The sequence below is a fragment of the Cupressus sempervirens genome, chromosome 1, assembly GCF_028749045.1.
Source record: "Cupressus sempervirens isolate cs-2001-9-10 chromosome 1, ASM2874904v1, whole genome shotgun sequence".
Classification (NCBI taxonomy): Eukaryota; Viridiplantae; Streptophyta; class Pinopsida; order Cupressales; family Cupressaceae; genus Cupressus; species Cupressus sempervirens.
Window position 1 is genome coordinate 48,667,881 of NC_143118.1, and position 23,885 is coordinate 48,691,765.

Below are 23,885 nucleotides of genomic sequence, written 5' to 3' on the forward strand. Positions count from 1 at the left end.
TGGCGAACAATACCGAACTCCAACAAGAATTCGTATTATAGAAAGATACAATTCAAAGCATGCCTACAACTTTCTACAAGCCATGCTTAAATACCCATCGGGATAAAGCTTTCCAAGGGTGTACAAAGTTAGCCGATGGTGACACAAACTATGAAAACTAAATAAAAATGGGTCCGAGATAAGATAAATCAATCGGCCCGTTACAAAGATTAAATAAGTACATTTATTTTATGACAGGAACATTACATTCCCTAGTATGGCTGAAACAATCATCTTAGTTTTTGTTTAGAATGTAACTAGGAACTTTTAAGAAACTTCAAATCTTCAAATGGGTTAAATTCATATAACCATATGTAATGCCAATTCCCTACTTATTTAATTTTAAACTTCACATTCACAGCGACATTACAAAGATGATAAATAGTTGAATGAACAAGTCCTCTTCAATTATTGTCTTAACATAGATTACAATTACTAAACACCATACAACTACCTGTGAACCTAGAAATGATTGTCACCATTAGCCTCGAGCTTCTCCATCAATTTGCAGGTCTGAAATGTATTGCTACAGCAGACCCAAAATGATGCTAAATAGTGAATGTGCTGCCTTGAACAGAAATCATGTAAACACCCAGAATTTTGAAGAATCTAACATCCAATGGTAGAGGAACTATTCATTCATTGGGTACAGAATTTGCAGACCACTATGTTGGGCGGATATTTTGCAACCAACAGTTTTGGGTAAAAATCCAGTCGCAAAATAGGATGACCAGCCACAGCGTGTGAGATAGTCTCTCCTCCCTTAAAGGGAAAGCTCCCCCTTCTCACTATTCCTTGGATCAAATCAAGGTAAGAAAGAAGTTGAGAGATTTTATAAAATGGGTGTTACTAATATCCTTTCTTCTTATCTTTCAAGAAAGAATTCATTTACTCGTAGATTGAGTAATGGGAAGGGTGAATCTCTAGCTACACTTCTATCAAGAGTAGGAAACAGCGCAATTAGGGAACAAAGACTCCTAAAAGTAAAAATAACTTAACTATTTTGTGAATTAAGAAAGAAGTATAAGCTACAGACAAAGCTTCTAGCTATATATTTCCACAACCACTCCCGGTCAAAGCTTCTACTCTGATTGCTTCTTAAATCACTATGCTCTTTTATTGAACACACAATAATAACATGAATTAAGAAAATAGGCACAAATTACAGTCAATGCTTCTAATTTACTCTATCACAATTGCTTCTAGACAAAGCTTCGAATTCAATTGCTTCTTTTATTCACTTTTCTCTCAAATTTGTACTACACAATCAAAGTTATGCTTGCACAAATGTGGCAGAGCTTTCTTGCATACAAAAAAAAATAATTTTTACAATGAGGAGGCACTCCTTTATATAGGTACAAGAGTTGAGAAAAAGGTGAGAGGAAAAAGTGGGAGCAACTCAACCAACTTTGACCTAGCCTAACTAAAAGAGAAATTATAAGGTTACATGCAACTCGCATTACATCTTTTACATACACATGTAATTTGCATTACATGTAATTACACATCTTCATGTAATACATCCTCTTCAATTACAAATATGAAAGAAGAAGAAAGAAGACAAAAGAGAATAGGATGTTCTAAGGGGCCTTGTATGTAATAACCTCTACTAGATTTGGATTAAAACATTGAACTAAAATTGACAAGCATTTCGTCAAACAGTTGTAATATAACCAGTTCTTTAAAATATCATGTAATTACAATCCCAACTCTTTACTATTTCAAGGAGTTAATTCTAAGAACATGCCAAACAAGATACTAATACATTCAATCAAATCGAACTTTGAAGCTAAATACAAACTCACACAAACTTATATTCAAACAAATAAATCAATGAACTTAAAGCTGCAGTTTGAAGATGTGATTCAATCATATAATATCATCAGATAACAAAATGAACATTACGGAATGAATAAGAAAGAACAGACCCGAATCTGATGAATGCCACTAAGAGCCTTGAATCCGGTAGCAACCACTCAATCTACCAATGATTCCAGATACTCAATCCGATTGCCAACTGTTGCTGAGCTCTGAACGTTGAAGGAATCTGACTCCTACTGTAGGTGTGGATAATGCCGAACCATCTTTTGTATACTGCTAACTGGCTATACTTAATCACCTCTGTCTACCTTCTAACCTCCACTACGGTTTACTTGTGTCCAGTGTGTGACCCGACGAAATGATAAAGGGATCTCTAGTGTTATGTGAATGTGTCCAACTTTTTGCAAATACATATGTCATCCACCTTGCATATGACCCAACACCCGCAAGTTATGTCTACTATGATTCCCAACGTGTTATATTGAAGAGATGGTCACGCAAATAGAATTTTTGAGACATTATCCTAGGGCAGTCCAACTCCTCTTACTGCTATACATTCAACGCCTCCACCTGATGCTAAATGGTGTAGCTCAACTAATTGGAAATGACAGAAGATTTATGTATGAAGCCACTATCCTTTGCTATGCATTCCTTACTGCACTATACTATTGAATATTGTCGCCACCATTACTGAAGTATGGAGAAGGAAACTTACTTTTGAAACTCCTACTTGCCGTAGGGGAAATGACTTGATCCTTGATGTCTACTCCACTGCTAAAGAAAAGGCGAATGGATGTGGAAAGTGAGATGAGTGAAAATGGAAGCAGAAAATAGGATAACATGCATGTGTGTATGGTGGATGAGATGGAAAACATGCAATCGCAATTGTCGGATGAGATGCGAAGTGTTGTGACATGGAAAATGGAAGTGGAATGTGATGATGCTTTTGCATGAAGTGAAGCAAAAACAAGTTCTTAGGAAAGAACTTGTAACTTCTCCAAAGTGGAGAAAACTGGCAAGTAAGCACAAAGCACAAAACTCAAAAGAAAAATGTACCTTTGGCAAATGACTCAAACATGTCAACATCCAAAGCACTTCAACATGCAATTTCGAATTTCAAGCTTGGGAAAGAACCAAAAACATGAAAATACATCATTTCTTCATTTTTAAAGGAAAAATGCACTATTCATGGCATATATTTGGACAAATGTACAATAACAAGCCATAATATGCATGAATATAGCAAGATAAGCATGAATTAATGAGCAAGTTTGAAAATGTCCACTTACTTGGAGGTTAAAGAGCCAAAATAGCAAGTTTTATAGACTTGAAGACCAATTCTTCCTTAAATCCAATTTTTCAAACAACTTTTTGACTTTTTCTGTACTTGCATTTAACAAAAATTAATGAGCAATGAATGGTCGAAATTGACATGAAAGTGCCAAATAAATAGTCTCCAAAGACAATATCATGCATTTAAAACTAAAAAACAATCCCTCTTGATCAAAGGTATGGGCTGGAAATGCATTTCTTTGAGTTTTTAGAAAAAAAAAATAAACTTTTTTATGCCAAAATCTGGGCCGTTTTTGCAAAAACGTGGCCAAAAAATGCATGTTTTTGAGTTGTTTTTGACTTGTGAATGCAAAAACAACTTCCCCAAATGCATATACATGGATCAAAATGCAAAAATGTGACTTTAAAATGCAAAAAAATGGATTAAAACCCCAAATTTCTGGGCATTTTTAGCAAAAACTTGATTCACAAAAGGCATGAAATGAATTTGTTTTTGGCTTCCAAATGCAAAAATGTGAGCCAAGATGTATTGCAAATGATTGAAGATGCCAAAACGTCTTTTTTCCTTGCAAAAACATGATTTAAATCACTCAAAATGGATTTATTTGAAGATTTTTCCAAAAACGTGCCCTTGAAAGGAGTTTGAAAAAAAAGTTTTAGCAAGATAAATCAATTTTTGATGTTAGAAAATCCATTGCCATGAAAAAATGACTCTACTGGAAAAGATTTCATGCAAAACCATCAAGTAAATCTCTCACAATCTCCAAAATCGGGTTCTTGGAGGCCAAATGCATGCATTTATTCAAAATTGGACTTTTTGGAGGCCAATACACATATTAAAACATGCTTTAGTTTAAAATCAGACCTTTTAGAGTCAATAGCATATTTTAAAATGTGCAAGCAATCAAAATCGGATCTTTTGGATGCAATTACACATTTTAAGTTACATCTCACATTTTGGATACAACGACATAAAAACTTAACTTTTGATGCAATGACATCAAAAAGGTCCACTTTTGATAATCTCTTGATGTAATGACATCAAAAAGGTCTACCAAGTTGAACTTCATATGTAGTGACATGTAAAATGTCCACTTTTGATAACTTAAAGTCATTTAATCTACTTAAATTTATAAAAATGTTACTAAATGGGTCATAAACAATATTTATCTATCATATTTAAAAATATAGCATATAAACATTATCTAAAAAGTAACATTTAAATAAGCATTTGATTTAAAAATCAAAAATTAAACTAAAACTATATAGCTATATAGTCACTTTAAGTGAAAAATTAAAAAGTAACTTAACTTAAAATTATAACATAAAGTGCACTATAGTCACTTTAAGTTAAAAATTTAAAGTTAAAGTAACTTAAAAACATAACAAAAAGTGAATTTAAGTTATATTTATCAAAGAGTGAAAGTCAAATTAGAAATATAACATCATATTTTTTATTCGTATTGTTGCACCAAAAAGGTCCATTTTTGAAGCACTAAAATGGGCATATCTCTTGACTGACAACTCTGATTGAGCTCTAGGTTAGACCAAATCGAAGGAGAAAGTGAAAGGCATGACATGAACAAGACCAAAGGACTAAAAACTAACAAACACAAACTCAAAAGCCAAGAAAAGAACTATGAAGGCCTCAAAAATCAAGCATAGGCTCAACAATCAGAAAAATAAAGAAGACTTGACGAAGGTCTTCAATAAAAGGATTCAGTATATCAATTGGTACTGATTGGTTGATCGATACTAACCAATAAAATAATGAACTAAACTCAGAGAAATGCAAAACTAAGGTGAAAAAGTTTCGTACTGTTCCTGCAATGCAAGACAACACACTGATAATGCCAACCAATATATTAGGTGCCAAAATCTTATGCTAGCAAGTCTACAAACTGGTTCAAATGCCTAGAAATAATGTGGACAAATACCAACAATAGTATAACAAACTCCTCCCCATTCTCCTCCCAAAATGTCAATGTCAAGGCAAGGGTATGCTGTAACAGTAATTCCTTGCTGCCAAACTCTGCGGCCATAGACTCCCAAATATACAGATACAAACAGGTTTCACACTAATATATAAACACCCAATAATGCAAACAAAACCAACTCTCAAAAGACCAAAGATTCAAGTATTTAAAACTCAAAATGGAGCCTCCTTAATTGCGAATTAAATTGCTATTAACTCGCAGCACCAATAATTTCCTCCTAGCAATAGCAAATACGGAAGGGAGGCCAATCAAATTCTAAACTCAGCTTAGTCTACTATACCTCAGCAGTAGACTGGAGAATAATTAGCTCCAACAATTAATCTTCTCCTTAGCCACAGTAAAACAGTAGGAGAATTTAGCAAATAGTTTTACCTTAGCAACTATTTGCAAAACACTCTCAGAATTAAATCTCAGTTTTGAATCTACAATACTTCAGTTGTAGATCCAATGAAACAACCCAGAATTCAAACCCTTATACTTCAGCAAGGGCGTGAAAATCAAAACTCAGAAAGAGCCACAAAGGCAACAAAAGTAAATAAATATCTAAGCATGCTTTTCCCAATGAAATGAGCTTCTATTTGTAACCTCCAAATTCCTTTTTGTTGCCAAAATGTAATTTAGCTTCACCACACAACATTAATTAAAAGCTTCCTTTAGATTCTCTCACTTGACATGGCTTAACTAATTAATAAATGGCACTTTCCAATGATAACTCAATTCTCAACTTTAGTGAAATTATAAAGCTAAATTATAACTTTATAATAAACCATTTAATAATTATTAATAATTTGGCCACTAAAAATATAATAACTCCCAAAATACTCATCATTTAAACATGTGATTTCAAATAGGAGTCATACATATTATTTCTCCATGTAACTAAATGCACTTTCGAAAAATAGAAAGGGTCAATCTCGATCAACACCAACTTACCACAAATAGTAAGTACACAAAACTAAGCCCACACGAAGTGCAATTTGAGCCAAATGAAGACCAACCTATAGCTTACTAAAATGTAGAGAACATACGACCCTCCCAAGCCAAGCCATTGCCACAAAAGACCCTCTATCCACAATAATTAGCCTACGAGGATCACAATAATAGGCTAATCCCTGAAACTCCAATGTTGGGAAAAATGAGGACATTGCATGTCTCTTCTTTATTTATTCTCAATATAAATATAAGAGATCATTGCCTTCGGAAAACACATACCGAATAGGTAGTGCTAATACATTTGCAACAATCCTCTAAAACTCAACACTTTCTTTTTAATATCAGTGGTCCTTTATTAATGGTCTTCAATTTTGCAAAGAAAACAAGCATTCAAACCACTTAGAATTTCAATTTTGTAGAAGACCAATTGGCTACCTAGATTTATCCCAAGAATTTCAAGAATATATAGTCCATTGATATAACTAAGAGGTGGGGGATGAATTAGTTATCCAACTAATATCATCAATATCAACTTAAAAAAATCTTAACCATATGAGTAATATAAACTAAAACCACAACAAGATACTCATACAGATTCCAACCCTGTTAGAAGTTGTGCCAACCTTGTTAGGAGTTGTGGAAGATAGCTGGACCTACTGCCCAAACAACTTCAAGGGCAAGACCAATGAACCCACTATCCAAATAATCTCATTATTATTCCTCGCAGAATAATAGAATTGGCACTACACTGTTCTTTCTTCTTCCTCTACCCTGTCAACTGGACCTCTACTTCTGATCTTGCAACTAGATCATGAACTACACATCCAATAATCCCTTGGATCGCTTACACTCATTCCTCAAGCACACTACTTCTTTTTGTACTTCACACTTCATACAATAATAGATACACTTTTCAATCAAGGAAAACATCTTTCCTTTATACCATATCTTCATAATAATTCCTCGAGTCGGCATTGAGGCTTTCCCAATTAATTAAAATAAGATAATTAATTAATTACAATTACAATAGCACTATCGGCTCACAGTCTATACAAAACTTCACACATGCAATACTAAGGCTTGCGCACTCATTGACATCATCAACTGACTGTCGTCTATCACTACCTGACTGCGCATCGCTTCATTACATCTCAAATGTAAGATATCCAACAAATATCAGGAACTGATTTCCCAATACTTTGTCTCTGAATTGCTCTCTGTAAATTAGGTACAACTTTTGTACATCTTCGACTCAGACTCTGCGCACTCAATCATGTGGTCAGGACACTATGCCGAACATGTCTATAACCGCGCATCACCAGACAATCAAACCATTGTCCATACCATCAAGATCTATGTCTGCTACTCTGTTTGTCTTTACAAAAACAATGCTATGTTGACATCAATGACAAACATAGTCATGAATGCAACATATCAATACTCTCTAATGCTCTGGATACTCCCCCAATGTAGTATCATCAGCATTCATGCTAACAATCTCCCCTTTTGGCATTGATGGCAACATAGATGAAAAACCATCTAAGTTCCAAGAATATCAAGTAATCTTCTACTGCTGCTTCTGTTCATATCTCTCCCCAGTAGCTTAGGAGTTCTTCTCATGCATACTCCCCCCCATGCCTTAGGAGATGTTTTTCATGCATATGCTCCCCCATTGACATTAATGTCAAAGTTCTCAATCTCAATATTACAACCAATTGTTACATACCAATTGTTAATCAGTTGCTCTAAGTCATCAACTAGCTCGAGTGTCCAAATACACTATTCAATACCAAATACCAAATATCAAGAATCCTCAATGACTCAGTACATACCAGATACTCCCCCATACAGGAAACATCAACATTCAGTCCAATAAATCAATAGTGTTTTGCGCCACTAGACTAATGCACTTTCTGCATCACTTACTTAGAAGTAGGCAGGGGCATAACCCCAAGCATACCTCTTAAGTACTCAAAAGTATCTTTAGGCAAAGGCTTCGTAAAGATATCTGCTCTCTGATCCTTAGTACTTACATACTCCAATCTTATCTCCTTTTCTATTGCTTTCTCTCAGCACATAATACTTAATAAGTATATGCTTAGTCTTAGAATGCAATACATGATTCTTAGACATACTCATTGTACTTGGGTTATCACAATAAATGATAATAGGTTCTTCAATCTTAATTCGTATATCCTTCAACATCTACTTCATCCACATAACTTGATTACAGTTATTTGTTGTTGCAACATTCTCTGCCTCAGCGGTACTCTGTGAAATGCAATCTTGCTTCTTGCTTAACCAAGAAACCAATCTTCCTCCAAAAAAGAATGCTCCACCACTGGTGCTCTTTCTGTCATCCATACTATCTACCCAATTAGCATCAATATATGCACCAAGTGTGAAATCATTTGATCTGTAATACCAAATTCCATAACTAGATGTCCCTTTCAGATATCTGAATATTCTCTTCACTGGTGCAAAATTGTAACATATGAGTTTTCCAACCAAATACAAATCAACTATTTTAATAATAAACTGATTTTATGTCACATGACAATGATTTCTACTAACAGAAAATAACTGAAGAAAACCCTTTTTAATATATATTACATGTTTAACTGAATTTTTTGGAAATACAAATCGAGATATTTATACATTGCTAACATTTAACTACTTTCAAATATTCAATAGGAAATAAAATAACAGCTATTCTTGAAATGAAATAACTATCTAAAATACAAAATGAGATGTTTCTTCTAAATATTCAACTGAAATTAAAGTAACAGCTATTCATAAAATAAATGACTTTTATCTTGAAACGAAGTAACTATCTATTCATTCAAAGGTTTAAAGAACATATAGTATAAATGGAGAAATTTCTTTAACTTGTTGTCCAAGCCTTGGCATTGGTGAGAGGAGAAGTATTGACATAGGCTTAACCTCCCAACCGCAGACCATTACTTATCCCCACATATTCTAATTTAATAGAATGGCCCTCCCTACCTCGGGATCGGGCTTGGGATGTTCATAAATCTAACCAACAGAGTAATCAGGTGGGTTGAAGTCCCAACAGTTATTCTCCAAAATAACTGAAGCATCTAGACAATTAACAAAGATCACTTGTTCGGCATATTTGCCTAATTCTACCCTGGCCAAGGATTTCAAAATTGGGTCTACAAACCCGATCTCCACCAACTCGACTTGACAACATTTAACATAACTAAAACATGCATGAGTTTTTGTAGTTTTTAATTTATTAATCAAGTCTGATGCCATTCTTTTTCTATGCAAACTCTCTCTACACCTGCTCACCTTCTCACGCTGTCATGCCGATGATTCCCAGGTGCTCATGAGTCATATCCATACACCTCTTCACTTATAATGGCATTTCGCCAGTGAATTCCTTGGTGTGGAATATATATACTTACCAGACAAAGATGATTGTATTAAATTCTGATCAAAGTTATTATTCAAGGTTCTATGGCATATCCAAAGGTTGATACTTTAAACTAAAACAGAGATTATTAATGAGATGCTGGACAGAATAGTTGAACCAAAACTATTCGATTTTCAGACCAAAAAGGAAATAGATGGCTTCGCAACATACTCTAATTTGGAATAATTATAAACTATTTCAAGTTCAGTCAGATTCCAATGGATAGTCCAAGCTCACAGCCAGCTCAATAATATGATGGAGAACATACATATATCAATGGTTTAAACTTTATTCAGACAAGGCATGTGAAAGTATATTAAAAACATATTGGAAAAATCCTTTCATAACTGCAAATCTGTCCCTGAACTCTTCTACAGTAGAGAGAAAGACACGATCCTTGCTTTGGCTGCAGTCAGGGAGACGTGAGAATAATATGAAAAGAAATAAAGTAAAAATCTAGAAGTAAGTCGCAGTTTCCTCCTAAACCTTGTGAGCCGTGAGTCACCGAAACTGTGAGGAAAAGACTCGGTAGGCTCTAATATAAAGATTATCTTGGCTCATTGGCTTCCAATAGTTACAAGAAACCGTTCGGAAAACATTTGAATCGATAAAGAGGAGAGAGGAGGGAAAGAAAAGAAAGAAAAAAAATAAGAAGTTAAAGGGTTATTGTTATTATTATTTTATTATTATCATTTATTCTTATCTACATTCATGTGTACGTATTGATAAGGTGGCATCATTAGATTATAATTTATAATGTATTGGTGTCATCTTATTTTTATATACATATATTTGTATTTGAGAATGTAAAATAATAGTTAAATAATAATAGTATTTGATAATTCTTTAAAGGTAAGAATTTATGTTTATTTTACATTATTTATTATATTGTTCTTTTATAGCTCATGCGGTTCCACCATGTAATATGTTGCCAAGTCCTTTTAACTTTGCCAAGATAGTTTTAGGTCAAACCTATCGATTCTGATGACTAGACCATTCGACCATCCCCTTCCGATGACCCCGTTTAGCAATGCTTCCCCTCTCTCTTTAGTCTTCTTCCTGTATTCAAAATAACATTCTCATCAAAACATCAATTCAAGATTTATAAATAGTTAATTCAAAATCATCTAGTGACTGTTAGAGATTTCATCAACATTTGAATAATTATTTGCTTTCACATGTTCATGAAAATATCTCATTGTCATATATATATATATATATATATATATATATATATATATATATATATTTCAACTAACTCATTTCACATGAAACAACGACTATAATTAACTATCTCACTTTTATATGATCAAAAAGAAATAAATTGATACAATAGTTATAATTAACTAACTCGCTTTCACATGACCAGGAAAAATTAAATACAATGGCTATAATTAACTATCTCGCTTTCACATGATCAGGATGAAATAATTTGATACAACAGCTATAATCAATTTAAAATTTTAGGGAAAAATTTGGGATGTAACAAAAATGATATTTTTTAGGATCAGCTTGAAATCTAGCTACTATCCCAATTGCATTTGCTATATCTGATCTGGTGTGAGTCAGATATTGCAAACCTCCAATCATTGATCTATTCTTCTGCTCTACTGCAGGTGTCTCATCTTTGTTGGACAACGTGTGACTAGCTATCATGGGTGTACCAACAGATTTACAACTTTCTAAACCAAACCTTTTCAACAAGTCTTTCAGATACTTAGCTTGTGAAATGAATATACCATCATTATTATGTACAATCTACAAACCAAGGAAACACTTCATTTCTCCTATCATGCTGATTTCAAATTCATTCTTCATTTCCTCAGCAAATTTATCACTAGCTTCATCATTACCTCCAAAAATGACGTGATCAACAAATATTACAATGATTAGCAAACCATCTTCAATTTATTTTTAAGTACAAGTTATTGTCTGCCATACCTTTAGCAAATCCAAGCTTTGCCAAGTAACTGTCCAACCTTGCATACCAGGTTCTTCATGCTTACTTCAGACCATAAAGAGCATTTTTCAATCTACATACCATGTCTTTGTCTTCTGATAAAAGAAAACCTTCAAGCTACTCAATATAGACCTCTTCTTCTAGTTCTCTATTCAGAAAGGCAGATTTAACATCCATCTGATAAACCTTGAATTTCTTGTTCGCTACATAAGCCAGGAACATCCTTACTGCTTCCATTCTTGCTACTAGTGCATATGTTTCCTCATAATCAATGCCTTCTTGTTGTGAATAGCCTTTACAAACAAGTCTGGTCTTGTTTCTCACAACTTCTCCTTGTTCATTCATCTTAATCTTGAAAACCCATTTTGTTCCTATCACATTCTTGTCTTTTGGTCTAGGAACCAACTCCCATGTATCATTCTTTACTATCTAATTCAATTCTTCATTGCTTGGATCCAATGATTATCTTTGGTTGCCTCATCTGTGCACTTGGGTTCCAACTTGAGATATCAAACATATCTCCTCATTTACTCTGTTCCTTATCATTACTCCTTTTTCTTTACTTCCAATTATCTGCTCAGGAGGGTGATTCCTTGTCAGATTTTTGTTAGGGGTAGGAGTTGACATCTCAACTCTTATCTCTTCTCTAAGTTCAGATCTTTGCTCAACAATTTGCACATCATTCTACAAGTCATTGTTAGTCTTAAAGAAAACTTCAGCATTTTGTCTAACAATTCCAGAGTTATCTACTTCTTCATCTGAATTATAATCTATCATCTTTTCTTTGGTTCCAAACTTCTCATCAATCCTTACATTTGTGCATTCAACTATTGTCTTAGTTCTATAGTTAAAGCATCTGTAAACCTTACTTTTCAATGAGTAGCCAAGAAACATACCTTCATCGCTTCTTGGATCAAACTTACCAATGTCATCATCTCTCTTAATATAACATTTTCTCCCAAATATCCTGAAATATTTGATTGACGGCGAATGCCCAAACCATAGTTCATAAGGTGTCTTGTCCATACCTTTTCTGATCTGTACTCTGTTCTGAGTATATACTGTTGTATTAAGTGCTTCTCTTCAGAATGCCTTAGAAACATCATTCTCAAATAACATTGCTCTAGTTGCTTCTACTACAGACTTATTTCTTCTTTCAACAATCCCATTTTGCTTAAGTGTTCTAGGTGCAGATAGTTGTCTTTTGATTCCATTTTCTTCACAAAATATATTAAATTCTTTAGAGGTGAATTCTCCTCCTCTATCAGATCCCAAACACTTAATCTTAATACCAGATTCATTCTCAACTCTATTCTTAAATATCTTAAACTTCTCAAAAGCTTTAGATTTCTCTTTAAGAAATGTTACCCACATCATTCTAGTGAAATCATCAACAAAAATCATAAAATACCTTTCACCATAGAATCCTCTTGTTCTAGTAGGACCACTCAGATCTGTGTGAACGATCTCCAACTTCTTTGTGGTAGTGAACTTTTTACTAGGGAATGATACTTTCTTCTGCTTAGCCAAAATACATTCCTTACAACATTAGTAGGCTTAACAATCTTAGGCAAGTCTCTAACTACAAAAGTGCTACTAACCTTCACACTATTATCAAATTTTATGTGACAAAATCTTCTATGCCACAACTAACTATTATCCACTTTAGCTACTAAACATGTCATCTCAGTAGGATTCAATTAAAATACATTACCTATGGATCTAGTGTTAGTTCCAATCATCTTACCATCTTTGTCTTTGATAGTGCAGGTCTTCTCAATAAACTGCAACTGATAACCCTTATCCACCAACTGAACAACACTCAACAAGTTATGCTTCAATCCATCAACAAAATAGACATCATTAGCGTCAATTTTACCATTAAGAGTAAGGGATCCAATTCCTGTTATATGACAAGTTGCACTGTTACCAACTCTTAAAATTCCTCCATCATGATTCTTGAATTTAACAAACTTATTCATATCACTAGTCATGTGATGTGAACAACCACTATCAATTATCCAATCAGACTTCTTTTCCACTTGGGTAACTAGAGCTCTTTCTTCTCTAATTTCTCTATCAAGATCATCCTCCTTGATAGCCACAAATCCTAATTCATCATCACTTTCAATTTGACCTTTTTCATCAGACTCTTCATCCTCATTTGCATACAAACAATTTCTATCTCTGTCTTTTCTAAGGTTAAACTTTCCATTATACTTTTTCTCTCTTTTAGGACATTTAGATGCATAGTGACCAAATTCATTACAAGTCCAACATTTAAAGATTTTCTTACCATCTTTTTCTCTTCTCATCAGAAGGGCTTTTCCTTCCTCAATTTTCTTGTTTTCATCAGCTCTGCTGCTGCCAGCAAAATCTCCACAAGTGCTTTCACTCCTTGTCAAATTAGGTCAAATGTTCAGGGCACTGAAAGCTATTTTGACTCTTGTAGGTTCTCCAGACTGTCTCAAATCTACTTCTGCTGATTCTAATCTTCCAAGCAATGTCTCTTTTGTGAAATCCTTAGTGTAAGCAATTACTAATTGTATCATCTAAGCGATAGGCTTCAAAGATGGTGTCAAATTTTTCAAGATCTTCCATATGACTTCATAATCTTCCTTTGTTCCACCATGAGACTGAATTCCTGCAACCATTTCTGATATTCTGCCAATATAACTTCTTACAGATTCATCTTCCATCATTCTAGCATCTTGAAAGGCACTTATTCAATTCTGTAATCTCATACTCTTTACATGATCATCACCTTCAAAAGTAGATTCTAATGCTTTCCAAATTTCATCAGATGTAGCAAGTGACTTTACCTGATTGTATTTATTCTTTGGAAGAGATGTCAATAAGGCTTCTCTAGCTCTCATGTTACACATGAACAAACCTCTTTCTTCCTCACTACATCCTTCAAGATTTTCTTCTTCAACGATTACCTTCTTTCCCTTTGTTAAGATCCAATATCCCAAACCCATGCATAGCAAATGTGTCTTCATCTTCTCCTTCCAATTATCATAGTTGGTCTCATCAAATCTAGGACTATCCTTTCTGAAAAAGATTCATCATCGATCTCCCAAAGTTGTTAAGCTTATCCTTCAAGGACCTGATGCTCTGATACAAATTGTTAGAATATATAGTCCACAGATATAACTGGGGGGAGGGGGAGGGCGGGGGTGTGAATTAGTTATCCAACTAATATCATCAATATCAACTTTAAACAATCTTAACCATATGAGTAATATAAATTGAAATCACAACAAGATACTCATACACAATAACACCAGATATGTTAAATAGGGAAACCCTTGATCAGAGGGAAAACCCTAGTGGGGATGGTACCCACAAGATGATGTACTAATATAAATATTCCTTGTTAGAGGATAGAGCCTATTAGGAGTTTGTTACAACATTCAGTACATATGAGTCCCTGTTAGGAGACTTTGAATCCTTGTTAGGAGTTGTGCCAACCCTATTAAGAGGTGTGGAAGACAGTTGGACCCATTGCGCAAACAGCTTCAAGGGAAAGACCAATGAACCCACTGTCCAAATGATCTCATTATTATTCCTTGTAGAATAATAGAATTGGTACTATATTGTTCTTTCCTCTTCCTCTGACCTGTCAACTGGACCACTGCTTCTTCTAATCTTGTAACCAGATCACGAACTGCACATCCAATAATCCCTTGGATCGCTTACACGCATTCCTCAAGCACTCTGCTTCTTTTCGCACTTCGCACTTCATACAATAATAAATACACTTTTCAATCAAGGAAAACATCTTTCCTTTATACCATATCTTCATAATAATTCCTTGAGTCGGCCTTGAGGATTTCCCAATTAATTAAAATAAGACAATTAATTAATTTCAATTACAATAGAACCGTCGGCTCACAGTCTATACAAAACTTCACACGTGTGATACTAAGACGTGCACACTCGCTAATGTCATTAGTTGACTGTCCTTTGTCACTGCCTGACTGTGCATTTCTTCATTACATCTCAAATCTAATGAAGCCAACAAACATCAGGAACTACTTTCCCAATACTCTGTCTTTGAACTACTCTTTGTAAATCAGATACAACTTCCATACGTCTTCGACTCAGACTCTGCGCACTTAACTACGTGATCAGGACACTGTGTCGAACATGTCTATAACTATGCATCACTAGACAATCAAACCGTTGTCCATACCATCAAGATCTCTCTATCTGCTACTCTGTCTGTCTTTACAGAAGCAATGCTATGTTGACATCAATGACAAACATAGTCATGAATGCAACATATCAATACTCTCCAATGCTTTGGATACTCCCCCAATGTAGTATCATCAGCATTCATGCTAACAATATATGCATAAGAGAAAGTGAGACAAGAGCCCTAGCATTCGAGGCACTGTGGCTCTAGTCTCTTATATTTAGAGCACTTCCCTCATAAATTATAGCAGTTGGAGAATAAAAGCACATAATTGGAGAGAGAATTTTTTTTAAATTACCCATATCTGAGGATAGAACATGGTGGAACCTCATCTTCTAGCACTTTAGGAGACTAGGCTACAGTTTTTAAGATTGTTTTTTCAACATTTCAAAATTCTTTACTCAGGGCCCAATTTTGAATATTGTATTTTTTGAAAGAAATGATAAACACCTTTATGATTCATTCTACAAAACAAAACATAAATTTCAACCTTTATCCCCCAAAATTTCAGATCCATTCATCGAAAAAAAATCCAATGATACATTCTCCTTCTCCATGGAAGCAAAGAAAACTGCAAGACTTTTTGATTTATTTTCTTCCCTAAAAACTGCAAACCGTATCGCAATAAGAGGAATTTTGAGGGGGAGAAGAGTGTAATATCCCCTTTTTGATAGGCACCAGCTACTTATTTTATTTTAGCCTTTATTTTCCCCGAAGGCTAAAAAGGAAGAAATAAAGGGGAAAAGATAAATTAAATTAATTACTTATAAGGTTACTAAACAATGAAATATTTAAAAAGTAACTTTATATTTAATTGATTTAATATTAAAGTGACTAACATAATAAAATATCAAAAAGTCACTTAAAAGAATAAAGTGTTGGATTCCTCTAGAAGCTTCTTGGAGTTGCTTGTGAAATCTTTATAAGGACCCTTAGGGGGGTCATTTTACACATCTTGAGTTGCATATTCATCTATTGTGCTGAGAGCCTTAGTGCTTGCATACTTGCCTGAGGATTTGAAGACTCTAAGGTGCCAATTTTGGTTGTGAGATATCAACCCTAGTTGGGAGTGGAGGAATTGGTATTCAGCCAATTCATTTGTGATTAATTGGGAGATAATATTCAGTGATTTTTGTTCAGCCCATGCATCTAATTTTTGACATCAGTTGGCAAAGAGAAAGGTTTCAGTTTTTGCAGTAGATCCGAAAAAGCAAAGCGAAAAAGCAGAGCTGAAAAAGCAGTCCGAAAAAGAAAATTCGAACAAAGCAAAGCCAAAAAGCATGTCATCTCAGCTACTTATTCCAGGTTCTTTTGGTATTTACATTTGGCAATTGTAGATGGATACATTTGACAAGTAATATATGTCTTTTTGTTACCAAAGTATTCAGTCATTGTAAACATTGAAGTATTGAAGGAAAATCAACTTAATTCAGCTATTCAGTTTGTATGCCAAATGTTTGTAAAAACGTCTCATTGCATAGTCATTCATAGGTTGCATGCCAAGTGTTTGTGAAAATACCTCTTAGCTGTAGGTGTGCATTTTACATCAGAATTTCATGTATTTGCATTTGGAAAATAATAAAAAGAAGTTGCATATCACTTTGATTTCCAATTAGTTATTTTGCAATCATTTGTATTCATCAATATCATTGGCATTCAAAAATCATAGTAAAACAACAAACATCAACAAACTGAGGCTGCAAGGGAAATGTTTGACAAAATTCCTAAGGTAGAAAAACAAGGATAAAACTTCAAAAATTGTCAAAGCACTTTACAATGGTATCTGTACAGGTTATGAGTGAAGAGTTTCCAAATGTTCCATTTATAAATCTTTTGGATAAATTCTATAACAGGGCAAGAAAGGGCTTAAGTCCTTTAGAAATCATGGAAGAAAGCAGTACCTAGCAAATGCTTAATGCTCTTGCAAGAGGGCAATAGGAGTTGAGAGATGAAATGGCAAGAGGAAGAGAAGAACTGTCACTTATCCTTGGACAGCTAGTAGATAACAGAAACAATGGAAATGATAGGAACCATAACAGGACTAATGGGCAGAATGGACACAATGGAGGTCAAGAAAACAATGACACAGCTCAAAGCAGTGCTAGAACAGCAAGTAGAGCTACTCCTAGGCCTCTTATGCCTACATTTTTGAGAGAACAGGTTGCTGCAAATCACAACCAGCAAGTAAGAGAAGAGGGATATGATGATTATTTGAGGGAGTACAACTCTCTAGGTGATGATTTCAAGGCTGCCATGTCACTAGTAGACTTTTGTGGTCTTAAATTGAGAAATAAACCAAGAAACAATCAACAGGGAGTGCAAAATCAAGACTTGCAGCGTAAGGTGGGAAAACTAACCTTACCATCATTTGATGGAAGTAACAAAGGTACAGCTAGAGCTTGGGTTCAGAAGCTCGACACATATTTGCAGCTCAATCCTATGTTGGAAACAAAGGCTATCCAGTACGCCACACTCCATTTGGAAGGAGAAGCACATGAATGGTGGTACCATGGACTTATCACCTTGGGGCATGCCAACATTACTTCATATTTGGAATTCACCCAGAAGCTCATTGATAGGTTTGATCGTAAGGATCCTGAACTCCACTTTAGGGAGTTAGCACAACTCAGGCAGACTAATTCAGTGGATGCTTATATCATAGAGTTCCAACGGTTGGCAGTTATGGTGACAAATATTTCAAAACAACAGTTGGTTATGCTCTTCATTGAGGGATTGACAGAGCCTCTTCGTGGTTGGGTTAAGGCCTTCAAACCAGATTCTCTCCAGGATGCTATCATGAAGACTAGAGACATGGAATATTCTACATCTAACATTAGGGCTCCTAGCAAGCCTTTCACATCCCATAAGGATAAGGGGAAGAAGCCATTCCAAAAAAAAGGTAATAAGGAGAACTTTGATGAAGCCTATAGACAGAAGTGTCGGCTTAAGGGGACTTGCTATCATTGTAAGGAGAAATGGTCTAGTTGACACCGTTGCCTAAGAAAAGGCAAGGGTCACTTAATTGAGGTGATATCAGATGATGAGAGCAAGTCTGAGGAAGAGGAACCTCAAAAGGAAGACAATAACGGCTCAGATGGGGAAAATCATGATGAGATCATTGCTTTTATCTCCAGTGTTCCTAAGTTCAACTCTTTCAAATTTCGTGGGGTCCTACAAGGTCATCAAATAGCAATATTGATTGACAGTGGAGCTACTCATAACTTCATTGATGCATCATTGGTGAACAAGCGACAAATTCCTCTAGAGGATTTTGAGGGATTCAGTGTGATGGTGGCTAATGGGCGTAAGATAGCTTGTACTCAGTGGATTCCACAGTTGTCTATTATGATGGGCAACCACACAATTACAGATGATTTCTATGTGGTTGACTTGGGTGATATCCATGCCATACTTGGGGTCCAATGGTTGCAGTCATTAGGGAAGTACTCACAGAACTTCCAAACCATGGAACTCAAGTTCAGAGATGTTGATGGGCGTAGAGTGGTGCTTAGAGGTATGGCATCTAAAGCACCTAAGATGTTAGCTAGACGTATGGAGAGTATTTTCAGGCATGATGACATAGTTTGGGTAGCAGAGTGTGTGATCACTCTTAAGGAATCTACAAATTCAGGACAGCCAGTCCACATTGACATTAAGGAGCTATTGGGCAAACATTACAAGGTTTTTGGTCAGATACCCCCAAGGAGGCCACTAGACAGAGGCTTCGAGCATACTATTGAGTTGGAAGAAGGGGCCAAGCCAGTGATTACTACCCCTTATCGCCATCCTAAGAAATTTAAGGATGAGATCGAGAAAGCAATCAAGGAATTGCTTAATATGGGACACATTCATCCTAGCTCCAGCCCTTTCGCTTCTTCAATGATCCTGGTGAAGAAGAAAGATGGGACCATGAGAATGTGTATAGATTACCGAGCCCTCATAAGAAAACAATCAAAAATAGGTACCCGATGCCCAAGATCGATGAGCTATTGGATGAGTTACATGGGGCAGTATATTTTTCAAAGATTGATCTTCGATCGGGTTACCATCAGATTAGAGTGAGGGAACAAGATGTGCACATGACTGCTTTCCAATGCCACTATGGGCACTATGAGTTCTTGGTGATGCCATTTGGATTAACTAACGCACCTGCCACATTCCAGTCTTGTATGAATCATATCTTCAACAAACAGTTGCGTAAGTTCCTCTTGGTATTCTTTGATGATTTGCTCATATACAGTAAAACTTGGGAAGAACACTTGCAGCAGCTTGACGAGATCCTTACCATCATGGAGGAGCAGTCCTTGTACGCTAAGGCTTCGAAATGTGAGTTCGGCCTTAGAGAGATTCTTTATTTGGGACACGTGAGCAGTGCAGAGGGTGTCCAAATGCACCAAGAGAAAATACAGGCTATTCTAGATTGGCCCACACCACGGTCACTTACAGAGCTACAGGGCTTCTTCGGACTGTGCAATTACTACAGGCGTTTTGTTAAGGGGTTCTCACAGTTGGGGACACGTTTGACAGATTTGACCAAGAAGGGTGGATTTTGTTGGACAGCAGAGGTGCAGCGAGCTTTTGATAAGCTCAAGGAGGTGATGAGCAATTGTCCAGTGTTGGCACTTCCTGATTTCACGCAGCCTTTCATTCTAGAGTGTGATGCTTCAGGGGAAGGCATTAGTGCAGTATTGATGCAAAATCAACACCCTATCGCCTTTGAGAGCCGTAAGTTGAGGGGAGTTGAGAGACTATACTCCATCTATGATAAGGAGATGCTCGCCATTATGCATGCCTTGGCGAAGTTCAGACAATATCTAGTTGGGGGAAAATTTGTGGTGAGGATAGATCATAACAGTCTCAGATACTTCTTAGAGTAGAAGGACTTGAACGAGAGACAGCAGAAGTGGGTTAGCAGGATAGGGGCATATGATTTCGACATAGAGTATGTTAAGGGGAAGAAGAACATTGTTGCAGATGTCCTCTCGAGGAGGCCTTCAGCTTGCTCACTCTCTGAGATTTCAGCAGATTGGAAATCCATCTTACTAGTGGAGTACTCCAAGAATACATTTGCTTGTGAGTTGATGGATGGATTGATTCGGTATGACAGGTACAGGATAGTTGATGATGTGATTTACTACAAGGATAGGATCTACCTGGTACCAAAATCAAAATTGAAGGAGAAAATACTACAATCTTGCCATGATACACCCCTAGCAGGCCATTAGGGCTACTTCAAAATGTATAGATAGATTAGAGAGAGGTTTTCATCGAAAGGCCTCAAGGATGATGTGTTGAAGCATGTGAAGGAGTGCGTGACTTGCCAGCAGAATAAGTCTGAGCATACACATCCAGCTAGGTTACTTCAGCCTTTGCCCATTCCTGAGCAGAAGTGGGAGAGCATTTCGATGGACTTCATCACAGGCCTACCCAAGGTACAGGGGAGAGACAGCATCTTTGTTGTGGAAGACCGGCTCACAAAATACGCACATTTCTTTGCTATTTCGACTGAGTACAAGGCTTCACAGGTGGTTGAGCTATTTTTCAGGGAGATCTTTAGATTGCATGGGCTACCTAAGAACATAGTCAGCGATAGGGATAACAGGTTTATGAGTGCTTTTTGGCAGGAGCTGTTTAGACTTACAGGTACTAAGTTGACACCCAGTACCAGTTATCACCCTCAAACTGAAGGGCAAACAGAAATTGTTAATAAGTGGGTTGAGGGGTACTTGCGTAATTATGTGGCAGGACAACAACAGGCTTGGATCAGGTGGTTCCATTTAGGAGAGTATTGTTACAATACCACACACCATATGTCCATTTGAATGAGTCCTTTCAAAGCCTTGTATGGGTATGATGCACCTTCATCTGTGGAGATGGCTTTTGGTGAGAGTAGGGCACCTAAAGCAAAAGATTGGATTTAGGAAAGCCAAGATATATTGAAGGCACTCAAGGACAATCTGGTAATGGCACAGAATCAGCAAAAGACTTATACAGATAAACATAGGGTTGAGCGCAGCTTTGAGATTGGTGATATGGTATATCTACAATTGCAGCCCTATAGACAGTCCTCTCTTTAAAAGAGTGGAGCAGAAAAACTAAGACCAAGGTTCTACGGTCCATATAGGGTTACCAAGAGGATTGGGGAGGTAGCATATGAGTTAGAGCTGCCTGCGAGCAGCAAGATTCATAATGTATTTCATGTTTCATGCCTCAAGAAGGCATTAGGTCAGCAGGTTATCTCTTCCATGGATCTTCCACCACTTGATGAGGAGGGACATTTGGTCTTGGTGCCTGAAGAGATCATTGATGTCAGAGAGAGGAAATTGTGGAATAGAGTGATTAAAGAGTACTTGGTGAGATGGAAGGCTCTGCCTGCAAAGGACGCCACATGGGAGAATGAGCAGATTTTACAGCACCCGAGTTTGCAATTGCTTGAGGACAAGCAATTTCGGGAAGAGAGGACTGTAATGTCCCATTTTTGACAAGCACTAGCTACTTATTTTATTTTATCCTTTATTTTCCTCGGAGGCTAAAAAGGAAGAAATAAGGGGGAAAAGATATATTAAATTAATTACTTATAAGGTTACTAAACAATGAAATATTAAAAAAGTAACTTTATATTTAATTGATTTAATATTAAAGTGACTAACATAATAAAATATCAAAACATCACTTAAAAGAATAAAGTGTTGGATTCCTCTAGAAGCTTCTTGGAGTTGCTTGTGAAATCTTTATAAGGAGCCTTTGAGGGGTCATTTTACACATCTTGAGTTGCATATTCATCTATTGTGCTGAGAGCCTTAGTGCTTGCATACTTGCCTGAGGGTTTGAAGACTCTAAGGAGCCAATTTCGGTTGTGAGATATCAACCCTAGTTGGGAGCGGAGGAATTGGTATTCAGCCAATTCATTTGTGATTAATTGGGAGATAATATTCAATAATTTTTGTTCAACCCGTGCATCTAATTTTTGACATTAGTTTGCAAGAAGAAAGGTTTCAGTTTTCGCAGCGGATCCAAAAAAGCAAAGCGAAAAAGCAGTCCGCAAAAGCAGATCCGAAAAAGCAGTCCGAAAAAGAAAAGCGAAAAAGCAAAGCCGAAAAAGCAGTCCGAAAGAACAAATCTGAAAAAAACAAAGCCAAAAAGCATGTCATCTCAGCTACTTATTCTAGGTACTTTACAAAGAGACATCTAATTCATAGACCTCTTCCAAAACCTCAATTGCTACTCCTTCAATAAAGATACTTTATGTTCTGTTTTTAACCATGAACGGAATGTAGATTAATTTAAGTTTCTATAATTAACAAATCAATTATTGTAAGCTTCTAACAATTTTGAGAAACTGTATTCTTCTACAATAAATTTTGTATATGGTACATGTTGAAAGATTGGTAATTATATGTACTTGTTAGAATTCTTTAAATTCACCAAAGATAGGTTAGCTTCAGCTGTACTTAAGTTCCCATTAATTTTATACCAGACAGATATTGATCGTGTTACAAAAAGGGAAAGAAAACTAAATATTAAAAGAAAAATCAGCTTTCAAGGAATACAAAATATACAATGGATCCAAAAAGATTTTTGCCTTTTACATAAAAGCAGTAATTACCTTCAAGAGCTGAGAATGATCTCTCAGATCCCAATAGGTTCAATGCAACTGGCTGGTCTTGTCCAAAAACTTCCCCAGAGGCAATCTGTAAAGTAAACCATAATATCATATTTGCAATAATGAATATGTAAAATAACATGGAGATACAATTTGACACCAATGGAATTTGACAAGAGAAATATGTTGTTCTTAACTATTGAAGCTTAATTAAAAAACTAATCTAATCACTATTCTTAACTTGCCAGAAATTCATGTTGGAGGAGGGGACTGCGGTTTCTAAACCTGAGCAGAAACAAACATTGAGAATGAAGATGGTGACCAAACAGATATGATTTTGAAAACAGAATATAGTTTTATTTTTATAAAACTTAATTACTTTTATTAAAGTGTAACTATGAATATAAAAACCCTAACATAGATAGAGACACTATAACATTTAATTTCCAAATAGAAGCTAGAATTGACCAATATTACATACACAAAGCAAAAGTAAATCTGTTTAGAGACAGCATAAATAAGACAACATTAAAAGTGTGAGACCCCTCCTCTTAATGCACTCAATAAAACCCTAACCTTACAAATGCATTCCTTGTTAG

At 35.7% G+C, this 23,885-nt stretch overlaps 1 protein-coding gene across 1 annotated transcript in view; it reads right to left on the reverse strand.

Annotated features, from left to right (window-relative positions):
- The window catches only part of LOC149576111 (lactate/malate dehydrogenase family protein), a 134,136-nt gene that overhangs the window by 58,276 nt on the left and 51,975 nt on the right, over positions 1 to 23,885 (reverse strand). The window contains exon 4 of the mRNA XM_089816349.1: positions 23,290 to 23,374. Within this exon, the coding sequence (XP_089672475.1) occupies positions 23,290 to 23,374 (85 nt within the window). The remainder of the gene's footprint in view (positions 1 to 23,289; positions 23,375 to 23,885) is intronic.